At 47.6% G+C, this 18,883-nt stretch overlaps 1 protein-coding gene across 1 annotated transcript in view; it reads right to left on the reverse strand.

The window, feature by feature from the left end:
- LOC126535566 (mitochondrial-processing peptidase subunit alpha) overlaps positions 1 to 18,883 on the reverse strand; it is a 254,117-nt gene that overhangs the window by 182,222 nt on the left and 53,012 nt on the right. Inside the window, exon 5 of the mRNA XM_055073207.1 lies at positions 6,481 to 6,563. Within this exon, the coding sequence (XP_054929182.1) occupies positions 6,481 to 6,563 (83 nt within the window). The remainder of the gene's footprint in view (positions 1 to 6,480; positions 6,564 to 18,883) is intronic.

Consider the following 18,883-nt stretch of genomic DNA (forward strand, 5'->3'; position numbering starts at 1 on the left):
TTTTGTGGCTTTTGTAGTGGCGAGAGTGCTTAAGTCCAGGAGCTTTCAACGACCTGCAAATCCCTGACATTCAAAAGAGCTTGCAATCAAAACATTTGTACGAAATAGAAGCACAAGCTTGGTAACATGGGACAAGGGAAAAGAAGAAGAAGGAGACAAGGGGAGAATAGAACAGCCAGCCTGGTGAACAGTTGTTATCTCTGTTCTGTTCATTACAATGGCACAGTCATGAACCACAGAGCCATCGAGTCTTCATACGCCTCCGTTCACCACCCTTTGAAGCAAACGAGTCCTTTCAGACTCGCAGTCACGGCGACTCCAAGGCAGGACTGCAACAACTGAACAACATGGCAAGCTTGATTGCCGACATTGGGTACACTGCACTTACTCCGAGAATGGAATTCCAGAGTTTCATGGGTTAAAGGATGACCCCACCACTTGGGTCTGCACGGTCAACTCTGTGGCCTCAAAACACTTTCAGACAAAGTCCATCAAGAAATCAATCACAGAAGGGCACCTCTGAGGTGCTGGCATCACTTCCATGGAAGCAAATATGCGTCATGGCCAACTTGGAGTGCAACTTTCACAATTGCATTTGCAGCTCTTCCGAGTGCTTATGACGCTCAGTTCATGCCAAGCTCCAGATGAAGACATAGCTGAATACACTTACAACAAGCTGCAGCTCCTTCATACCTGCAAACTTACCTGGGCTTCCTCAGCGGCCAAACAGGTTGTCATCGATGGTATCCACAACCCCATGCATGCTGTCGTCCTGTCCGTGTATGCATTAAAGACAGTGCCTGATGCTTTTGTCTGCAAGGCTTCAGTGCTACAGGACACAGCTAGATGGCGTCGGGCCGCCACGACGCTGCCGCGTACTACCTCGCAAGCTTCCCTACTGCAATGTGGACACTCCTCCGTTGGTGACGCTAGCCACTGCTCTAGCAATGTATTGCATGCTACAAGACAGCACATGTGATACTAGAGCAGCCCACTGCCGTTGGTGCCAATTCATGTCGACGGTATCAGAGAGCTGACAGCAATTGTAGACATGTGCGCTGGGCGTCCAGCGCTGCTTCGGCGACGCGCCACTCCCACTCTGCAGCCATGGACTCGAGCACCAATGCAAAGCCTAGGTGGAAACGTACAGCCAGCAGACACCGATGACTTGTGTCCTCACACAACCACTGGTACTAAGCGCCTACACGAGGTTCCCGTCTTCGACGTCTTGCCTGCCGACATCATTCTTGGCATGGACTACATCCTTTCTGACAACATACAACTGAATATTGAAGCCGGTAAAGTTAGGCTCCGATCCATGACCTCCTGCACGCTACCGACTGATCCACAGACAAGTGAGCCTTCGGGCAGGAAGACCCTTTCTAGCATTCTCGAGCAACATTGTGCCGTTTGCTGACAACAATGCACAACTTCCCCACACCAACTTGCTTGAGCACTGCATTCCGACAGACAGCCACCCACCTATATGCATCATCATCATCATCATCATCATTTATTGACCCTTAAAGGCCCCTGTTGGGGTATTACATAAGGGGGGAGCATACATAAGAAAAAGAAACTCGGAAACAGTCATGATTGAGGTAAGAAACAATAACAATAACATTGAGAAGGGTAAAGAAGGTGTACTGAAATGACTGTCAAACACAAAAAGTGATCACCAATTTACTAAAAAAACAAGAGCGATGTAGTAAAATAAGTCAAATACATTAAGCATCAGTACTCAGAAAGTTTGTTAGGATGTTTCGAAACTTGGTAGGGTTTCGTTCGATTACTACATGGTCAGGTAAACTATTCCATTCTGCAATAGCTACCGGCAAGAAAGAGCTGTTGAAGGATTTAGTAGAGCTGTCAAGACTGAGGTTGTTTGAGAGATGGCGTGAAGTACGGTTGGGTGGCAGAAGAAGTGTGTTGTGTAAATGTGGGAAATTGTAATACAGCTTTTGAAAGAGGCATAAGTGCAAGATTTTTCGGCGATGTGCTAATTATTGGATTTGGAGAGATGATTTAGTGTTTCTAACACTTAGCCGATAGTTGTACTGGGATGTAATAAACCGGGCTGCGCGGTTTTGTATGGCTTCCAGTAGCTCAACAAGGTACGCTTGATGGGGATTCCATATTGCCGACACGAATTCCAGTTTAGTATGTATATATAGCATACCACTGTAACGGTATGCTGAATGTGAACAGACTGTCATTGCTAAACAAGTACGTAAGATGCTGGCTGCCAGCGTGATTAAGCTGCCATGTAGTCCTTAGGCCACACCTCTCGTCCTTGTTCACAACAAAAATGGCACTTTGCAGTTTTGTGTTGATTACAGGCAGCTCAACAAGCTTACTATATTGGACTCCTACCTACTGCCCTGCACTCACGATGCCATTGATACAGTACAGAATGAAAGATTCTTTTTGTCGTTAGACCTGTGGGCTGGGTATTGGCAAATCAATGTCGATGAAGAATACAAGTTTAAAATCATGTTCTGTACACCAGCAGGGCTTTACAAGTTCCATCGTGTGCCATTTGGCTTATGGACAGCTCCCAGCACGTTCGAGCGCACTATTAACATCGTGCTAGGCATGCTTAAGGATCACGGCTGTGTTGTGTACCTAGATGATATCTTAGTTGCAAGCACAACAGAAGAAAAACACCTTCGGAACCTAGACAAAGTTCTTGAAAGGCGCCACAATGCCAGATTCCGACTAAACCGTGACAAATGCCACGTTAGACTTACAGGCATCTCATATCTGGGTTACTCTCAGAAAGATGTCCAACCTCTCCCTGAAAGGATATCAGCCGTTACTTCTTGTAACCTAGGTCGCCAGTATATGGCGACCTAGGTCTTGTGCGATCCTTCTTGTTTTTTTGAAGAAAAAAAAAGAAAGAACCTTCAAAAAAAATTTTTTGATCCACGTGACAACGTGACTCCACACCAGTAATATAAGTGGTCGCAGGCGTAAACGTCATCAGTGCATTGCATGTATTACGAACATGCAAACCTGGGTCACGGTCTTGTAATGGTTCGGAAAGCGAATGCGGCAAGAAAAAAACGCAGGTGCTCGTTCCCAGCGCCACTGTTTGACAAGGTTTGTGCAAAGATTGATGCAATCTTTGGTGCGCAAAGCGTTATCACGGTCAAAGCAGTTTCTTTTTTTCTGCATTCTTTTTTTATTTATTTCACGGGCTTTCTTTCCCATTAAAAAAAAGTCTTCATGAATCCTAGGTTGTTTTAAATGCTTTTATCAGTCATTTGTCAACGTCATCCACAACTTTTTCATTTACATCTCATCGATTAAGTAAATTTATAAATTCGGCTAATTAAACATATTCGTGCACAATGAAGGAGAAATATTCACAGTGGCTACCATGAACAACATGTGCCCATCAAGTTACAGTGAACAAGATTCGCGTAGTGCCCTCTGGTATTCTTTGATTCTCGGTGATTCAGTCAAGATAGCATATGAAGCAGAATAAATGTAAAGTGACGTACTGGTCATTGCAAGCTTGCCAGTATTTCACATCGCCTACCCAGAAAAAGCTTTCTGAAAACACAGGGATAAAAAATCCCTGGCTTTCCGGTCTGCGTCATTGACCAATACCTTGAATAAGATCGATTAGGTGTGCGTATTGACGGTTCCGCCAAAGGCGCCATAAAGCCACTGTAAACACAACCAATATTTTGTGCGCTGAACGATGGTTTATTAAATTTTTTGGAGTCGATCTGCAAAAGTCGTGTCGTGAACAAAGTTGCTGCAAATGCAATTTCATAGGTTTGCGTTTCGAAGACCGTTTAATTACGACCACAATTTGGCTGTTAAGGTTGACTAAATATGAAACATTACATGCTTGGTTTGCGTTCTGCGGCAGCAAGAGCCTGATTTTGTGTGATGTGACCGGGCTGAGAATAGTGTAGCCTAAGTGTGAAATTTGAGCGACGATTGGGGTTGCCGTTGGATATTTGTGACCAAAAAAGTTCCATGAAAGCAGGCAGGTAATTTGTTGGTGTGCCGCATTATTATCCCGGTAAGTGGACGTGGTGCGCGTGCGAAACAGATTTAGAATGTAACACACACGGCGTTTGCCCATTAATCAACGCAGATGTACCAATTGGGTGCAATGTGGAGTGCTAAAATATAGAGTGAAACTGATGAGCTACACTGGGCAGACTGTATGAACTTTTTCATTCAGTGCCGCTTTCCTTTCCTTTCCCATGAAATGAGCGCCAGTTCAAATCATCTTGAGCTGGTCCGCATCTACGCAAATGCGTAACACTTTTATAAAATTTTGGAGGATGCTTAAGCTTCGCCTTTAAGAGTGGAACGCAATAGCATTCAAAGATCTCTGACTGCTTCTCATGCTTCCCAGCAACTGAAGCTTATGCAACCGCAATCTTTTCCTGGAAATGCTAGTGGTGAACATTATGCACGAAGGCGAGCTTTCTGGTTCCTTTTTTGATGGTGTTGCAAGGAACCAAAAGGGCTACCCCGTTCCTACTAAGACAGACAAACGACAGCTGAAAAAGGGGTTTGTGTTTGAGTTTCCATGCAACGGAATTATGTTTTCTCGTATATTCAGATTACAATCCCACGCTATCATGTCTGTAGGTTTTGTGTAAGTCATACATTACGAATTTTCTGACGCATTTTACTTTGAGAAATTCAATTCAGTACTGCCTATGCGCCACACGGAGGGCCTGCACTGTTCCGGATGCATGGTCCCGGATGATTTTTTCGGGTGCGGACACAGGTGTCAACGCCAACACCGACGCCTAATTTTCTGCAACATGGGGCTCTTAAGCTATTGCGTTAAAACATTCCTAATGCATTGTATAGCACAAAACTGTTTTCATTTTCTTGTGGCCTAGTTACAATTATATCACCAAACACACCCACACTCCAAAGACGCCAACACTGAAACGAATTACTTAGGCTTGGACTGCAGGGCTAAGCACCAGCCAATGCATGACTATAGGCTGTGTGGTTGCCACTGAACAAGCAACATCCTGCTAAATTTGGCAACTTCATTAGAAATTAGTGTTTTGGCGCAGATTGGTGCAGCTCGATGGTTTGGCGCAAGATGGCAAAATTGGCAAAGCACTTCCCTCCCTGCTCAAGTGATGTCTTAGGCTGAATTTTGAAGCAGATTACCCTGCTACTGAAACTGTCTACTGCATGCAAATTTTGATACTACTGCTTGTATTAGTGGTAGCAATCCAAAAAACATGCCTTCTGCAATAGTCAGTCAAAAATTTCGAAACGTAGTCCAATACATTTTTCTTTAATGTCTTGAAAGTGTGGGTCAATTGCCTGGAAATGCACTTCACCTACAGACTGCATGGAGAATCTAGAGTAATGAACTATTGTGGTTTATTGGAAGCCATTTCTACCTAATATAAACGGTTTTGCCTTGCTGCAAGCCAATCAGAATGCGGCACGGTAGAAGCGCACTTTGTAGCTATAGTGTACTACAATATAGAAGAGTGGGTCGAGCGGCAGCATGGCGCACATTTTCTTGTAAAGCCGAAAATATCTGTGGCACTACGATCGAACCATGTATTCCTGCACCAACGCTCACGATGATAGCAAATTATGCGGTCCAACCAACGTGGCAACATAATTTCTGGGTCACCATTTGTCACCGAAAGCACAGGGAGCTGCAATCGACCCTGGGCTAGTTCCATATGAAACTATTCTGATCTGTTTTTATTCCAAACCTGCCATTAGCCCTTCATGATAGGTCAGAATGGCCCAGGCCGCACCCACATGGGCACAATAACAGATTGGAATAGTTTTACCTTATACTGGCCCTGGGAACAGAAGAGATGCCTGCCTGCTGCTGCAGCAGTGGGCAGCAGCAAGTTGCCGCACAAGCACCGGCCAAGCACCAACAAGCCCAGAGTTGCAAGTGCAAAAATTACAAGAAACGGTGAGGGAGACAGCACAATTGCGCGGTGTGCAGAATGAGAATGGCTGCACTTTCTTTCGGGAAACAAATCTGCTCTCTGTCACCGGCTACTGCTGGAGCACACATGCCGAAGCCATTCTGGTGCAGCGTAGTGCAATTTCGGTCAACTTTCTATGTTTGCCGCAGTTTGGCACAGGAATACACATTTGTACCAAAATGGTACAATTGGCACAGGAGTCCCAGCCCTAAAGATGGTTGATGACTTGTGAAGGTAGTGGTGCTCACATCCCACCCCCGGAGGGACCAGCTCAAGGGACCATGTTTTCACCACACTGCAGGTAGCTGGAAGGGCTGCTGATGTCATAGTTGCCATATCTGGGGCATGAGCTATACAAAGGTTTTCAATAGTGCCAGCTGGTTGACATCAGAGATTTCTTCAGAGAACCTCGAGCCAATACGCAAACTCACCATAAAAAAGAAGCTTCGAAATACCCAAGTGGTACTGGTAGGGCCAAAGCCAATGCGGCCATGAGCCAAGGTGTAGTAAGATATACACTTGCCTCGACCCCTGGCAGTCACAGATGCCGCCTTGCTTCTCCAGCTCCTGGAGCACTGCATCCCGGTCCTTGAACTCCCGTGTGGACTGCAACACAGGTTGCTGCACTTCAAGCTCCACCTCAGCCAAATGAGCACACACACAACGGTGCTCGGCGATATCTTGCACAGCTGTAGCACTGTGACACCCGTGCATTTCACAGCTTCCTTTGCACCCTTCTTACTCACTTGTTTTATTTTTCTTACGTCTCAAAACCCCGATCTGATCATGAGACACACCGAAGTGGGGGACTCCAGATTAATTCGAACCAGCTAGGGTTCTCTAACGTGCCGCCAATGCACATCACACGGCCCTTTTTGCATTCCGCCCCCATCAATAAGCGGCTGCTGCAGACGAGATATTCACTCATTCGTTTGCTCATTAGTTTGGCCTCCGGGTTCCCCAGCACATTTCCCATTTCTGGCTCTTCGTTGCCTCACCCACTTCTTGTAATCGTTGACGCTAGTATCTCACTTGCCCCATAAAAAAATCTGACACCGGTCCTTGCGACTGCTCCCTCTTGGCTGCTGCTCAGTTTGATTAATTATGCTGTACCAAATATGGACACAAATTTCTGTTTACTTGTCAAGGTTTTTCCTGGTAACAAATGGAAGGGAAACTCCATGGTAGACAGTTTCTTGGCCATGACCCAGCACTAGGTGCTTCTACCTGCATGCATCACATAGCAGGTGATGCATGAGAGGAGACACTGAGCGTCCTGTTTTAAACTGGTTTCTCTAGTGCCTGTCTCAACGAAAGGAGCATTTACCTTTCAAAAGAGTTAATTTCTCCACACCAGCCAAGCCTCTAGCTCAGACAAAGGCAGCATAAGTAATAAGTGTTAGCTGGTTATGTTTCAGTGTTTTGCCACAGTTCTCAAGTAGCTAAGCACTTACAAAGTACTTTTAAGGTTGTTTTCCTAACGCCTCTCTCAATGGAAGGGGCATATTTACTTTCCGAAGAGTTATATTCTCAGTAGTTTGACACAGTTCTGAAGTAGCTGAGCAGTTGCAAAGTACCTTTAACTCTTTCCTTACCATGGGGGAAATAGGTGTTTTTTGTAGGTTGTGCCAGACCTTTCTTTCTGAAGTAATTACTGCACTGAATATCTTATGTAATACATAAACGAAAAGCAGAATGAATGCACTTTTCACACATAAAAGTTTTATTAATGAGATATATGTTATAAAAAAGACATAAATTGCCAGAATCAGGATTGTGGGGCAACACTGAACAAATTTTGTAAAAACACACTTGTATCTACTAAGAAAAATATGTAAAAAAAATTAGGAGATATACAAAATGTATTGCTGTCTAAGACAATAGGCACTATCTCTGAAAAAATAATATTTTTCATTAAACAGGCATTCCGCTACAAAAATTTAACTGCAAGCACTACAGTTGGGCATGCCGGGCTGCGGCCGCCGATATTCCAGGCTCGTTTGCATCATTGTCGCTCTTAGAGTCTAAGTCCGACGAAAAGGCAACATCCTCAGACGAGCTGCTACTCGATCCATCAATAAAATGAGCTGCAAACACAGCGAAATCACGAGATCTGCGATCTTTCAAAGCGCATGCGGCCCTCCCAGAGGCAGCCATTTTTGCGACGATCGCGAAACTTCAGAGCGCATTAAAAATTACCACCTCTTCGGAAAAAATCGGAGTGCTTAGCTCCTCCTTCATGTCCGATGGCAAAGTGCGTCCATGAGTAGCGCGGAAGGTCTCGAAAGTGGCCCTTAAACATTCGACAGCAGGCAGCCATTTTTGCTTTCTACTGTGACAAAAGCCAACTGTTTAGAAAATAAAAGTATAATTCTCCTCCTTCACGTCCAATAGCACAGTGTGTCCATGAGTGGCACGGAAGGTCTCGAAAGCAGCGTCTCAAACTAGTGTTGGGGGGGGGCTGACGATGCACAATGGACACGGTATGGAAAGAGTTTGATTTTCCTAGTGCCTGTTTCAATAGAAGGGGCATTTACCTTTCAGAAAAGTTAATTTCTCCACACCAGCCAAACCTCTAGGTCAGACAAAGGCACAAGTAATAGGTGTTAGCCAGTTACGTTTCAATATTTTGGCACAGTTATCAAGCTGCTGAGCACATGCAAAGTACTTTTAAACTGATTTTCCTAGTGCCTGTCTCAATTGAAGGGGCATTTAGCTCTCAGAAGAGTTTATTTATCTGCACTAGCCAAGCCTCTAGCTCAGACAAAGGCAGCACAAGTAATAGATGTTAGCCAGTTATGTTTCAGTATCTTGGCCCAATTCTCGAGTAGCTGAGAATTTGCAAAGTACTTTTCGAATCAGCTGACCTACTAAGCACTTTTGAATCTTATCCCTCTGCTAGCACAGTTTAAGCAAAGGTGGCTAAAATGAACTAACACATTTAAGCAAACAATTAAAGAGACCATTGATAAAGATTGTGGGGATGCGCGACTCTCACGCATCCCCTGATATGTTGTTTTCCCGCACGGCGCGTATCCTGTAATCTGGCTTCGCCGCGAGGCCTGGCGCCCGCGGCGGTCGGAGTGGTTGAGGCGCAGTACGAGAGAGGGCGCGAGTTTACGCTGCTAACGCCGCCGACAGGCGGGGTTACTTGGGCGCCGAAAGACAAGGCGCTTCCGCTTTTGGTTCGGGACAGCAAGCAGTGCGGACGTGCCGTGCCGCGCGTGCGCCGATCCATGCTTCTGCGAGACCGTCTCGCGTGGCCGCCTTGGAACGCGCCACCGTTCGCGTGACCGTACGCACGAACGACCAGGCGTTGGGATCCAACATGGGGCGAACATATTCGCTCGCTATCCGGTCGCGGTGAGTCGGACTTCGTAGATTTGTCGCGCGCCCATCGGCATGTTTTGGGGATAGCAACTCGGCTAGCAGGCATTAATCTATGAAAGGTGCAATAAATGCCCTTGTGATTGTTTGCACTACTGTGTTGTCGTTCCTTTGTCCCAAGAGCATGGGTGTGAGAACCCCACAAGATGTATACTGGGTGTTTCTGCTAAACATGCCAAACATTTTAAAGATCACCTGTCATAGATAGAGCAATTCCAGTCCTTGTGCTGGATTACTCAAAGAGGCGGACATTATTTGCATTGGAAATCAGAATGACCAATTGAATAATCTCTAAAATTACCTAATTATGCTTTAACCTTGATGAAGAAATTGCAGTCACTGTCAAGGTGAAAACAACACAGAGACGTTTCGGGACCCGTACGGGTTCCTTGATCACACTCCTCACACGTCTGTGTTATTTTCTCCTTGATTTCGTCATGTGACCGTAATTTCTTCATCATCATGTTACCTGACCAGACAAACTTTCGTCGAACTCATGACTAAACTTACGGCACATATCACAAGTTGTTGCTGAGGAGTTCGCAAGGACAATCCACTTGGAGTGAATTAGTAGCATGACACCAGTTCCAGGATATTGATTCCTGAACTTTGGGACGCAATATACTGGCAGTACAGCTACTTTTGTACGTCATAGCATAAAACAGGTGTTCCATTATAAAAGCAAGTGAAACGACAGTGCATATCTTGAAAGTGATGCTATCCACAGAATTATTTTCAAGTGGATATGCCCTGCCGTCTAAGTGCCCTACAATTTGCAATTGTAGTGTTGGGAGAATATTTCATATTTTAGAATATTCAACTGAATGTCGAATCGGCGCCACACATACAAAACTTCTGTATCGGATCATCCTGTCTATGCACTGCCTCATATTGATGTCACAAGAAGCCAAACTAAGATTTGTACAAAAGAATCTTAATTTTACAGTACCTCAGAGTTTCACAGGTGAGACCACAGTATTTTGAACTTCTTCCACTTCATAAAGCTGCCAGGCTGAAGGCCCTTCATGACTACATGGAGCATCATAACAGCACTAATAGTGTGACATGGCAGTACTGCTATTTATGGCTCTTTAGTAACAGCATTTGCCACTTTGTTTTTAGCATCTTTGCTCCTATTGTTGACATTCTGAACAAAATTACACAGCAAAACATTTTTAGTGTATGAAGCAAATTATAACAAAATACACATGCAATACAGTAAACTTCGGTTATTTTGACTCCAGTTAATTCAACCTGTTGGTTAATTCAATCCTGTCCAAAAGCCCCGGCCGGCACCTATACATTTCTATGGGCGGGAAGAAGAAGAAGCTCGAAGCGTGCAGACGTGCTTTGCATCGGCTCCGTGGTTTCAAATTTTCCAAGCGCCCAAATTTTCTGGTACCACCGGTATCAGCGGAATATTTGTAAACATCAGGGGGATTCAACGGAGCCGAACTTCGGTGAGCCGCAGTTTTAAGACCAACGAGAGCCCTATTCGTTCGGCCACGCCGACGGTAGGGTTAGCCCTAACGCCGAACACTGGCGCGCGGGAGCTCGGAGACCCGCAAGCAGCCACCGTGTCTACGGTGAGCTGTGGGGGCGACCCAGCCCGGAACGCCACGATCGTGGGAAACCCAGGCACCATTGCCCACCAACCCACCGACACCGAAACCATGGAAGTTGTATCCGAGAGTCACCCGAGACCCCTGCCTGACGAGGCCTTGCCCGGGCCGTCTCCCGTCCTCTCGGAGCAGCTCCACAATCAAGAATCCCAGTGGCAAACGGTCGTTTCCCTCCATCGGAAACGCCGTCTGCAAAAAAACAACAATCCACTGGTGAGCAAGACCCAGTCGGGCAAACCCTGCCATCGCAAACCACACCGTTAGGGCTAGCTCTAACCCAGGCGCCAGCTGCCGCCTCGAAAGCCACGTCGCAAGCTACCTGCGAAGAGCGCGGAGCCGGAACACCTATTTCTGAAGACGCGGCTGCAAGGAACAGGCCTCGCCGACGCGCGCCTCCACTACCGCGCACTGACATAAAAATCATTATCCGACCGACCCCGGGCCTCATCGTTCGAAAACTACAGACCCACCAAGTGGCCAAGGCGATCGTACAAGCCACCGGAGGTGCGCCGACCTGCAAGGGGGATGACTTCATCGTCCGCCTGCGACACGGCTCGAACATCATCATCGTGAGCACCCCTCACGAGGCCACGGCGGCCACCCTCATGAAAATTATAAGCCTCACCTTTCACGGACGATCACATCCTGTGAAGGTGTATCTATCAACACCCGAGGGCCTGCTTAAAGGTGTCGTACACGGCATCGACGCAGGCACCGGCGAAGAAGAGCTTATGGCGAATCTTCGGGTCCGCACACACGGAGTCCGCATCGTGCGGGTCCGTATGCTCGGACAATCCCAGACAGCCTTACTCCACTTCGAGGGACCCCAGGTGCCTAGATTTGTATACTATTACGGAGGGGAGATGCCTTGCCGAGACTACCAGCCGACAAGGCAGTTCTGCTCCATCTGTAGAATCACCGGACACCGACCAGACGTCTGCCCCAACCCAACGGTTCGTGCGTGCAACGTTTGCAACAACATCAACCCAGACGCCGGACACACTTGTGTTCCGAAGTGCGCCCTGTGCAGAGGTGCCCATCTCACGGCCGCAACAGGGTGCAACAACAAGCTCAAGCGCATTCCACCCAGATGGAAGCCTGCCTCCACCACCACACCCAAAACCCAACGACAGCCCCGCCCGGTCACTCAGTCGACCAAGGCGGCTGACCTTCGCCCGCGATGGTTCAGCTCCGAGCGGGAAGACTCCGACTTCGACTACTCGGAGTCTCCGAGCATCTACGGATCCCGGTCGGGTTCCAACACGAGGTCCAGGTCCCGCTCCTGCTCTCGCCCCCGGTCTCACTTTCGGTCGCCCAGACGGCGATCCCGGTCGACGCCCAAACAAGGACAGCAGGCAGCACCAGTGACCGCGGCACTCAAAGGCAAGGGGCCCCAGCAACACAACCGAAAGACCAAGGAGGCCTCGCTCAAGAGGAATACCACCAAAGAACACGAGGTAAGCTGGGCAGCAGTAGCCTCCCCTTCGTATAAAAAACCACAGACGCCACCATCTGCAAACTTGAAACAGGAACTCGCGGCCATGCGCGCACAGATACAAACACTCACACAAGAAAACAGACAACTCAAACAACAAGTGTTACAGCTCACACAAATACCACAAGAGATGGCTCCACACAAGGACATCATTGACCTACAAACTCATGTCGATGCCATCCGCACCCAGATGCAAGCCTTCATGGACGCTACACGCACCCAATTGGAACAAATCACAGACTGCAATACAACGCACAGATGCAGCAATAAAACACATGGAAACCACTGTAGACAGCAAGCTCAAGAACCAGCTTCACTTCATAAAACTACGTAAGACGCTACGACAGAACCTTTACAAGGCCACACCTGTAGCAGCACCGAACCAAATTGTAACATCACCGACCACAACGTCCAAGAATGCCTAGACCATACAGGCAAGTCAAAGAAAACTTAGAAATTTGGCAATGGAACTGCCGTGGGTACCGGAGGAAGAAAGGGCTGCTGACACAATTTATCGCTCATTCCTCGAAGCCACCTGGGGTCATAGCCCTACAAGAGCCCGGTACCCGACCAACACTACATGGCTATAAAGAATACCACACAAGTCAAGACGACAAGTGGAAGGTAGCCACACTAGTAGACAGAAACATCACAACCATACAACACAAACCCATAGACGACGTGGACGTACTACATGTACTTCTCGAAATAATATACAAAGGCAACCAGAAACAGAGCGCCTTCGTTCTCAACATTTATTGCCCCCCCCCGGCCAAAGGCGGGCAAACATAGGTAAACTCTTTGGGGACACCCTCCGCCTCGCTAAAGACAGTCCCCTGGTAATCATAGGCGACTGCAACGCTCAGAACACTCTGTGGGGATACCAGAGGCAGGATTGGAAAGGTCTCCAGCTACAAACACTAATTGAACAGTGTCACCTCACACTCATCACAGACCCGAACATACCGACGAGGGAAGGGAACAGCGTAACACGCGACACCACTCCCGACCTCGCCTTCATCACTCACACCACGCAAGCCGAATGGCTCAACACACTCGAAAACCTAGGCAGCGATCACTACATATTAAACATAACACTACAGACTGGACGCCTACGCAGGCAGATCGGCACAGCTAAACTCACTGACTGGCGAAAAATCAGGGAAGCCCAAGAACAGGACGCCGACACAATCACGAACCTGGAAGACTGGTGCGACAACCTCCGTCGACATAAACAACGCCACACAAAGGAAATCGCCAGAACGGAAGAGACCCCAGAGGTGGATCCCCACTTACTACACCTGTGGGATGCCAAACGGGGCCTTACCCGCCACTGGAAAAAACAGAAATATAACAGGAAACTGAAGATGCGCATAGCACAAATAACAGCGGAAGCAGAAGAATATGCCATGCAACTCGCCTCCGCGAACTGGTATAGATTCTGTGACTCCTTCGGTGGCACGCTGGACACGGCCAAGACATGGCACATCCTCAAAGCCATCCTGGACCCTACCAAAGGAGAAGGACACAGGGCTCTGGAACGGTTGCTACACACCTACCCAGGTAGCCAACAAGACCTCATCGATGCCATCAAGACCAAGTGCTATGGAGATCCCACTCCCACACAAGCATGTGGAACACCCTACACAGGACAACCCAACCCGCTAATGGACGAACCTATCACCGAAAACGAAGTGAGAGCGGTCATTGCAGCCACCACCCGTAACACAGCGGCGGGCACGGACCAGATCACGAATTCGATGATCAGAAACATGAGCGACAAGTCTATCTCCGCGCTCACGGCCTTTGTCAACCAACACTGGGAACAAGGTACGGTGCCGGCGATGTGGAAACACGCACGAATAATCATGATCCCCAAACCGGGCAAGAAATTGGCAATTGAAAACCTTAGGCCCATATCGCTCACGTCCTGCCTTGGCAAGGTGTACGAAAAAGTTATAAACGCGAGACTACAGAGACACTTGGAAGATAACAAACACCTGCCGGACACCATGTTCGGTTTGCGCGCAGGCCTGTCCACACAAGATGTGCTACTCCAAATCAAGGAAGAAGTCCTCAGTAACGTTTCCTGCAGTGGCGAACACGTCCTCCTAGCAATCGACATCAAAGGGGCTTTCGACGTCAGCCACCAAGGAATCCTAGAAGGGCTGGCCAACACCAACTGCGGCGAGCGAACGTACAAGTATGTTCAGAGCTTCCTGAGCCACCGCACGGCGGAGCTGAAGATGGGAGAGATCCAGACTCCAGTGTACCACCCTCCCAACAAGGGCACACCACAAGGTGCTGTCATCTCTCCCACGCTGTTCAACGTCGCCATGATCGGTCTCGCAAGCAAACTGCAGGACGTAGCAGGTCTTCGGCACGCAATCTACGCAGATGATATAACACTCTGGACCAGAACAGGGTCCCTCGTTGAAAAAGAAGAACGGCTGCAAACTGCAGCAAATATCATCCAGAAATACGTCAGCCAACGGGGACTACAATGCTCCCTCGAGAAATCTGAGCTCCTACGAGTCTGGCGAGGCCGGGGTAACCACACAGTCCCCACAGACCCAACAAGAAGACTCGAGGTACGCCTCAACGGGGGCCTCATACCAGAGAAGCCATTGCTGAGGGTGCCGGGCATGTGGCTGCAGTCCAACCAGCGGGCCACACACACCCTTACACTCCTCAAAACCAGTGTCAAGGCGATATCACGCATGATCTCCCGCGTAACATCCAAGAACAGAGACATGAAGGAAAGCGACACCCTGCGACTGGTCAGTAGCCTGGTCGTGAGCAGAATCTCATACAGCCTGCCTTACTACCACCTCACACAGTCCGAGACGAAGCAGGCCGACACACTTTTAAGGATGGCTTTGAAGATCGCTCTCCGCCTGCCGATGAGTACATCAACTGAAAAATTATTGGCGCTAGGGTTGCACAACACCCTCAGCGAACTGGCAGAAGCCCATTACGTCTCGCAACAACAGAGACTTGCGCGGACTCGCACGGGCCAGGTCCTACAAACCTTGGGGTTCCCAGCAATAACAACACGAACCCAAGAAACCTGTTCCATACCTCGTCACGTCCAGGACAGGTTTCACGTTGCCCTGATACCACGCAACATGGACCCTAACCTACACTCCGGCAGGAGGAGAGCAAGGGCCCAGTACATGGAGAAAGCGTTCAGATTCAATACCACGGCCCGTTTTACAGACGCTGCCATGTATGGCACGAACAACAAGGGCGCAGTTTCAGTGGCATGCGACTACCGAGGCCACGTTACCTCCGCTGCATCGACCCGCCCCTGCACAATTACGGAAGCCGAGGAGCTGGCCATCGCGTTAGCCATCCGCGAGGGCCTACACGCAAACCAACCACTGACGATCCTCACGGATTCCCAGCAGGCCTGCCGCAACTTCCTACAGGGAAGAATTGGAAGACCTGCTGCACAAGTCCTAGCCGGAATACTCAAGGAGGACCCTGAGGACTTCGCCACCCAAACCATCATCTGGATACCGGGCCACACTGGCATCACGGGCAACCTGCAGGCCGACAGAGCAGCTCGAGGATTCGTACATAACCGAGCACTCAACACGCCGGCTGCAGAAGACCTGGACCCTGTCGACCTCGAGTATTCAGCCATCGTGAACTACCACAGAGGGCGTCGCTTGCGATATCCACCACCCCATCGAAATCTAAACACAGAAGATGCCGCTGCCTGGCGTAGGCTCCAGACAGGCACTTACACGAACTTACACATATTACATAGGATACACCCCACAGCCTACAGGGACGAATGCCCATGGTGTGGGGCCACACCAACCCTATACCACATTACGTGGGAGTGCACACTACACAACATAGAACACCCAGACACGAACACCACGAGGGAGCAATGGGAGGCACTGCTGTCCAGCTCGGCCCTCAACGACTAGCTCAAGCTGATTAAGAGAGCTGAGAAAATGGCAAGAGCCAGCGGAGCCCTGGACTAAGCGCCCCGACCATTAGCAGTTTTTTTTTATTATTATTTTAATAAAGTTTATCTATCTATCTATGGGCCAACTTTTGTTATTTTGATCCTAAAATTGGCCTTCGCCAGATAATTCGAAGTTCACCAGTCAGCACACATGTAGCTTACCTATTTGGCGACTGCAGTAGCAACCCCTTAGCGGTAGCATCTGCCTATGTGGAGTTTAGGGGACGATGAATGGGTTGAACACACATCATCTCCCATCAAAAACGCCTACTTTCAGCCTGCCCTAGGAAACGAGAACTATAGAGTTCAAGCGAGAACTGTAGTTCCCCAATGTCTGATCACAGTATTTACCCCATTCTAGCCCACGGCATTTTCTTTTTTAAGGAAAATTGGGCCGAAAATTGCTTGCACAGTGCCAATTGAACAAGATACCAAAACCGCCTTCACAGTGTTCAAACACTTTACCGAATAACACAAATGTATTCCGGTGATGCTGACTTTAGGAAACCTGCCACCGTTGCGCAAAACATATTAGAGATCATTTACAGCAGAGTTATATACATTAATTACTCGAGGAAACTCTGGTGCCAGTGACTATAGAAGCTGCGAGAGGGCCAGGTCAGCCAGCATGGGAATGATGGTTAATACATGGATTTGCCTAAAGTTCATCGTTCTGACTTCAAACGGCTTCATTACTTTGTAAACTCATCATATTCAAGAAAGTACTGTGCTATAAATAATTAAATAAACATTATTAAAATTGCCCAACAGCAGGATTTGAACACAGGACCTCTAGCCCGGAAGCCCGATATTGAAACCATTTTGCTAAGTATGGAAGGACCCTGCTACAACTATTCACTTCAAGTGAAAAAATTAATATTTACATGAACCTAACTATAGAAATTCGAGAGCATTCAAGAGCAGTCCAGGCAACTGTAGAATAGGACGGCATTTAACCGCAAACCTTACTTCACGCAGTTCATCCCACAGCAACATCCAGGCAACCTGTCTGCATCGATGCCAGTGTACCTACTTTGCATAGCCGCCACATTGCAACTTGTCTCGCACGTGTCAGCGCATCGATACACTTATCAAGTTGGAAATCGTACTGGAGGCTGCAGACACAATTTTATTTTATTTTATTTATAATGCCCAACACAATTTTTATGTCACCATCTAGTCAACAATCACACGCATCACTGTTGCTTCGTTAGTTCAACCTTCTTTGTTTAGACTGATCCAGGGGCCAGGAAAGGGATTCGGTTCGTTGTCAGTTGGTCTGTATGCTCATGGAACGAGTTGCAGCCGGAGAAAATGCCAGTTGCGTTTAACTTTTACTTTTGCTTCATAATTTCCTCGAGTGACGGCTCGCCCCGACGCTGGCAGATCCTCAGAACCATATATCCGCGATATGGGTTAGATAAGGTGGAAAATAAAATATTGTGAAACAGCGTCCATGATCAGACTCTGCAATAACCATTCAACCCATAAGCAATATGACTGTCATCGCTTACCTCATCTGGCTTTCCCCTAATTGTACAGCCCTTTTCGTGCAAAATTGGCAACTGGAAACAAGAGTCGCAAGGAGATGAGAAATTAAGCGATCTACTAAGGGAGAAAGCCAAGGCAACAGCCAAACAGGAAAGAAAAGTGAAAATTGTTTGTGAAAATATTTATGGATCAACATCTCTTTATTTAAAAAGGAAGTAGAGAAAACGCCACCGGAAAAGGAGAAAAATTCCCTGTGTTTTGAATGACGCTTCGACAGTTATCAGGCGAGCCGCCTGACGTAGCCACTTTCCTGCTGTGCTAATGGGGGTGTTTTTCCAACCTTCCACAGTGGACGTAGTACGTCTAGAACTGCAGCGTCCTGCGCTCTATGCGGTTGTACGGGACTGGTGACCACGCATCGTTACGCAACTTCCCAAATAACAACGTGGGTCGGTTATGGCACTTGGTAGAGCAGTAAACGAGGAATCCAAAAGAACCCTGTGATTGTTCCGCAAATATACATTTCTCTATAGTTCTTTCAGAGCTAATTTGAACAATCCTACTAGAAATCTTTATTTTGTACTTTCGCTTGTTGACTTGTTCTTGGCAAGGTTCATCCTGTGCATCTTTCATGCGCGGGTACATTTGATGTGGTTCTTTGTTTGCCAAGTAAAGAAGAGGTGTATCTCACAGGTGTACCTGTGGGAGACACATTATTTCAATTCTCTTTTGCGGGTTTACGCGTCTTTAAGGTGAATGGTGGGCATTATTTACATTTGTACTAGTAAAAGTACCCTCCCCCTCATTTGCATTGAAAAGTTACCTTGGGTATACATGCCCTCCTGGTGTAATACATGAAATAGATGATATGCTTGCATAAATTATCTAGAAGTATGAGGATTGCTTCAATGCGTAGACTTTCAGAAAGTATTTGATTTGTGTGATGTAC

The sequence above is a fragment of the Dermacentor andersoni genome, chromosome 7, assembly GCF_023375885.2.
Source record: "Dermacentor andersoni chromosome 7, qqDerAnde1_hic_scaffold, whole genome shotgun sequence".
In the NCBI taxonomy this organism is placed as follows: Eukaryota; Metazoa; Arthropoda; class Arachnida; order Ixodida; family Ixodidae; genus Dermacentor; species Dermacentor andersoni.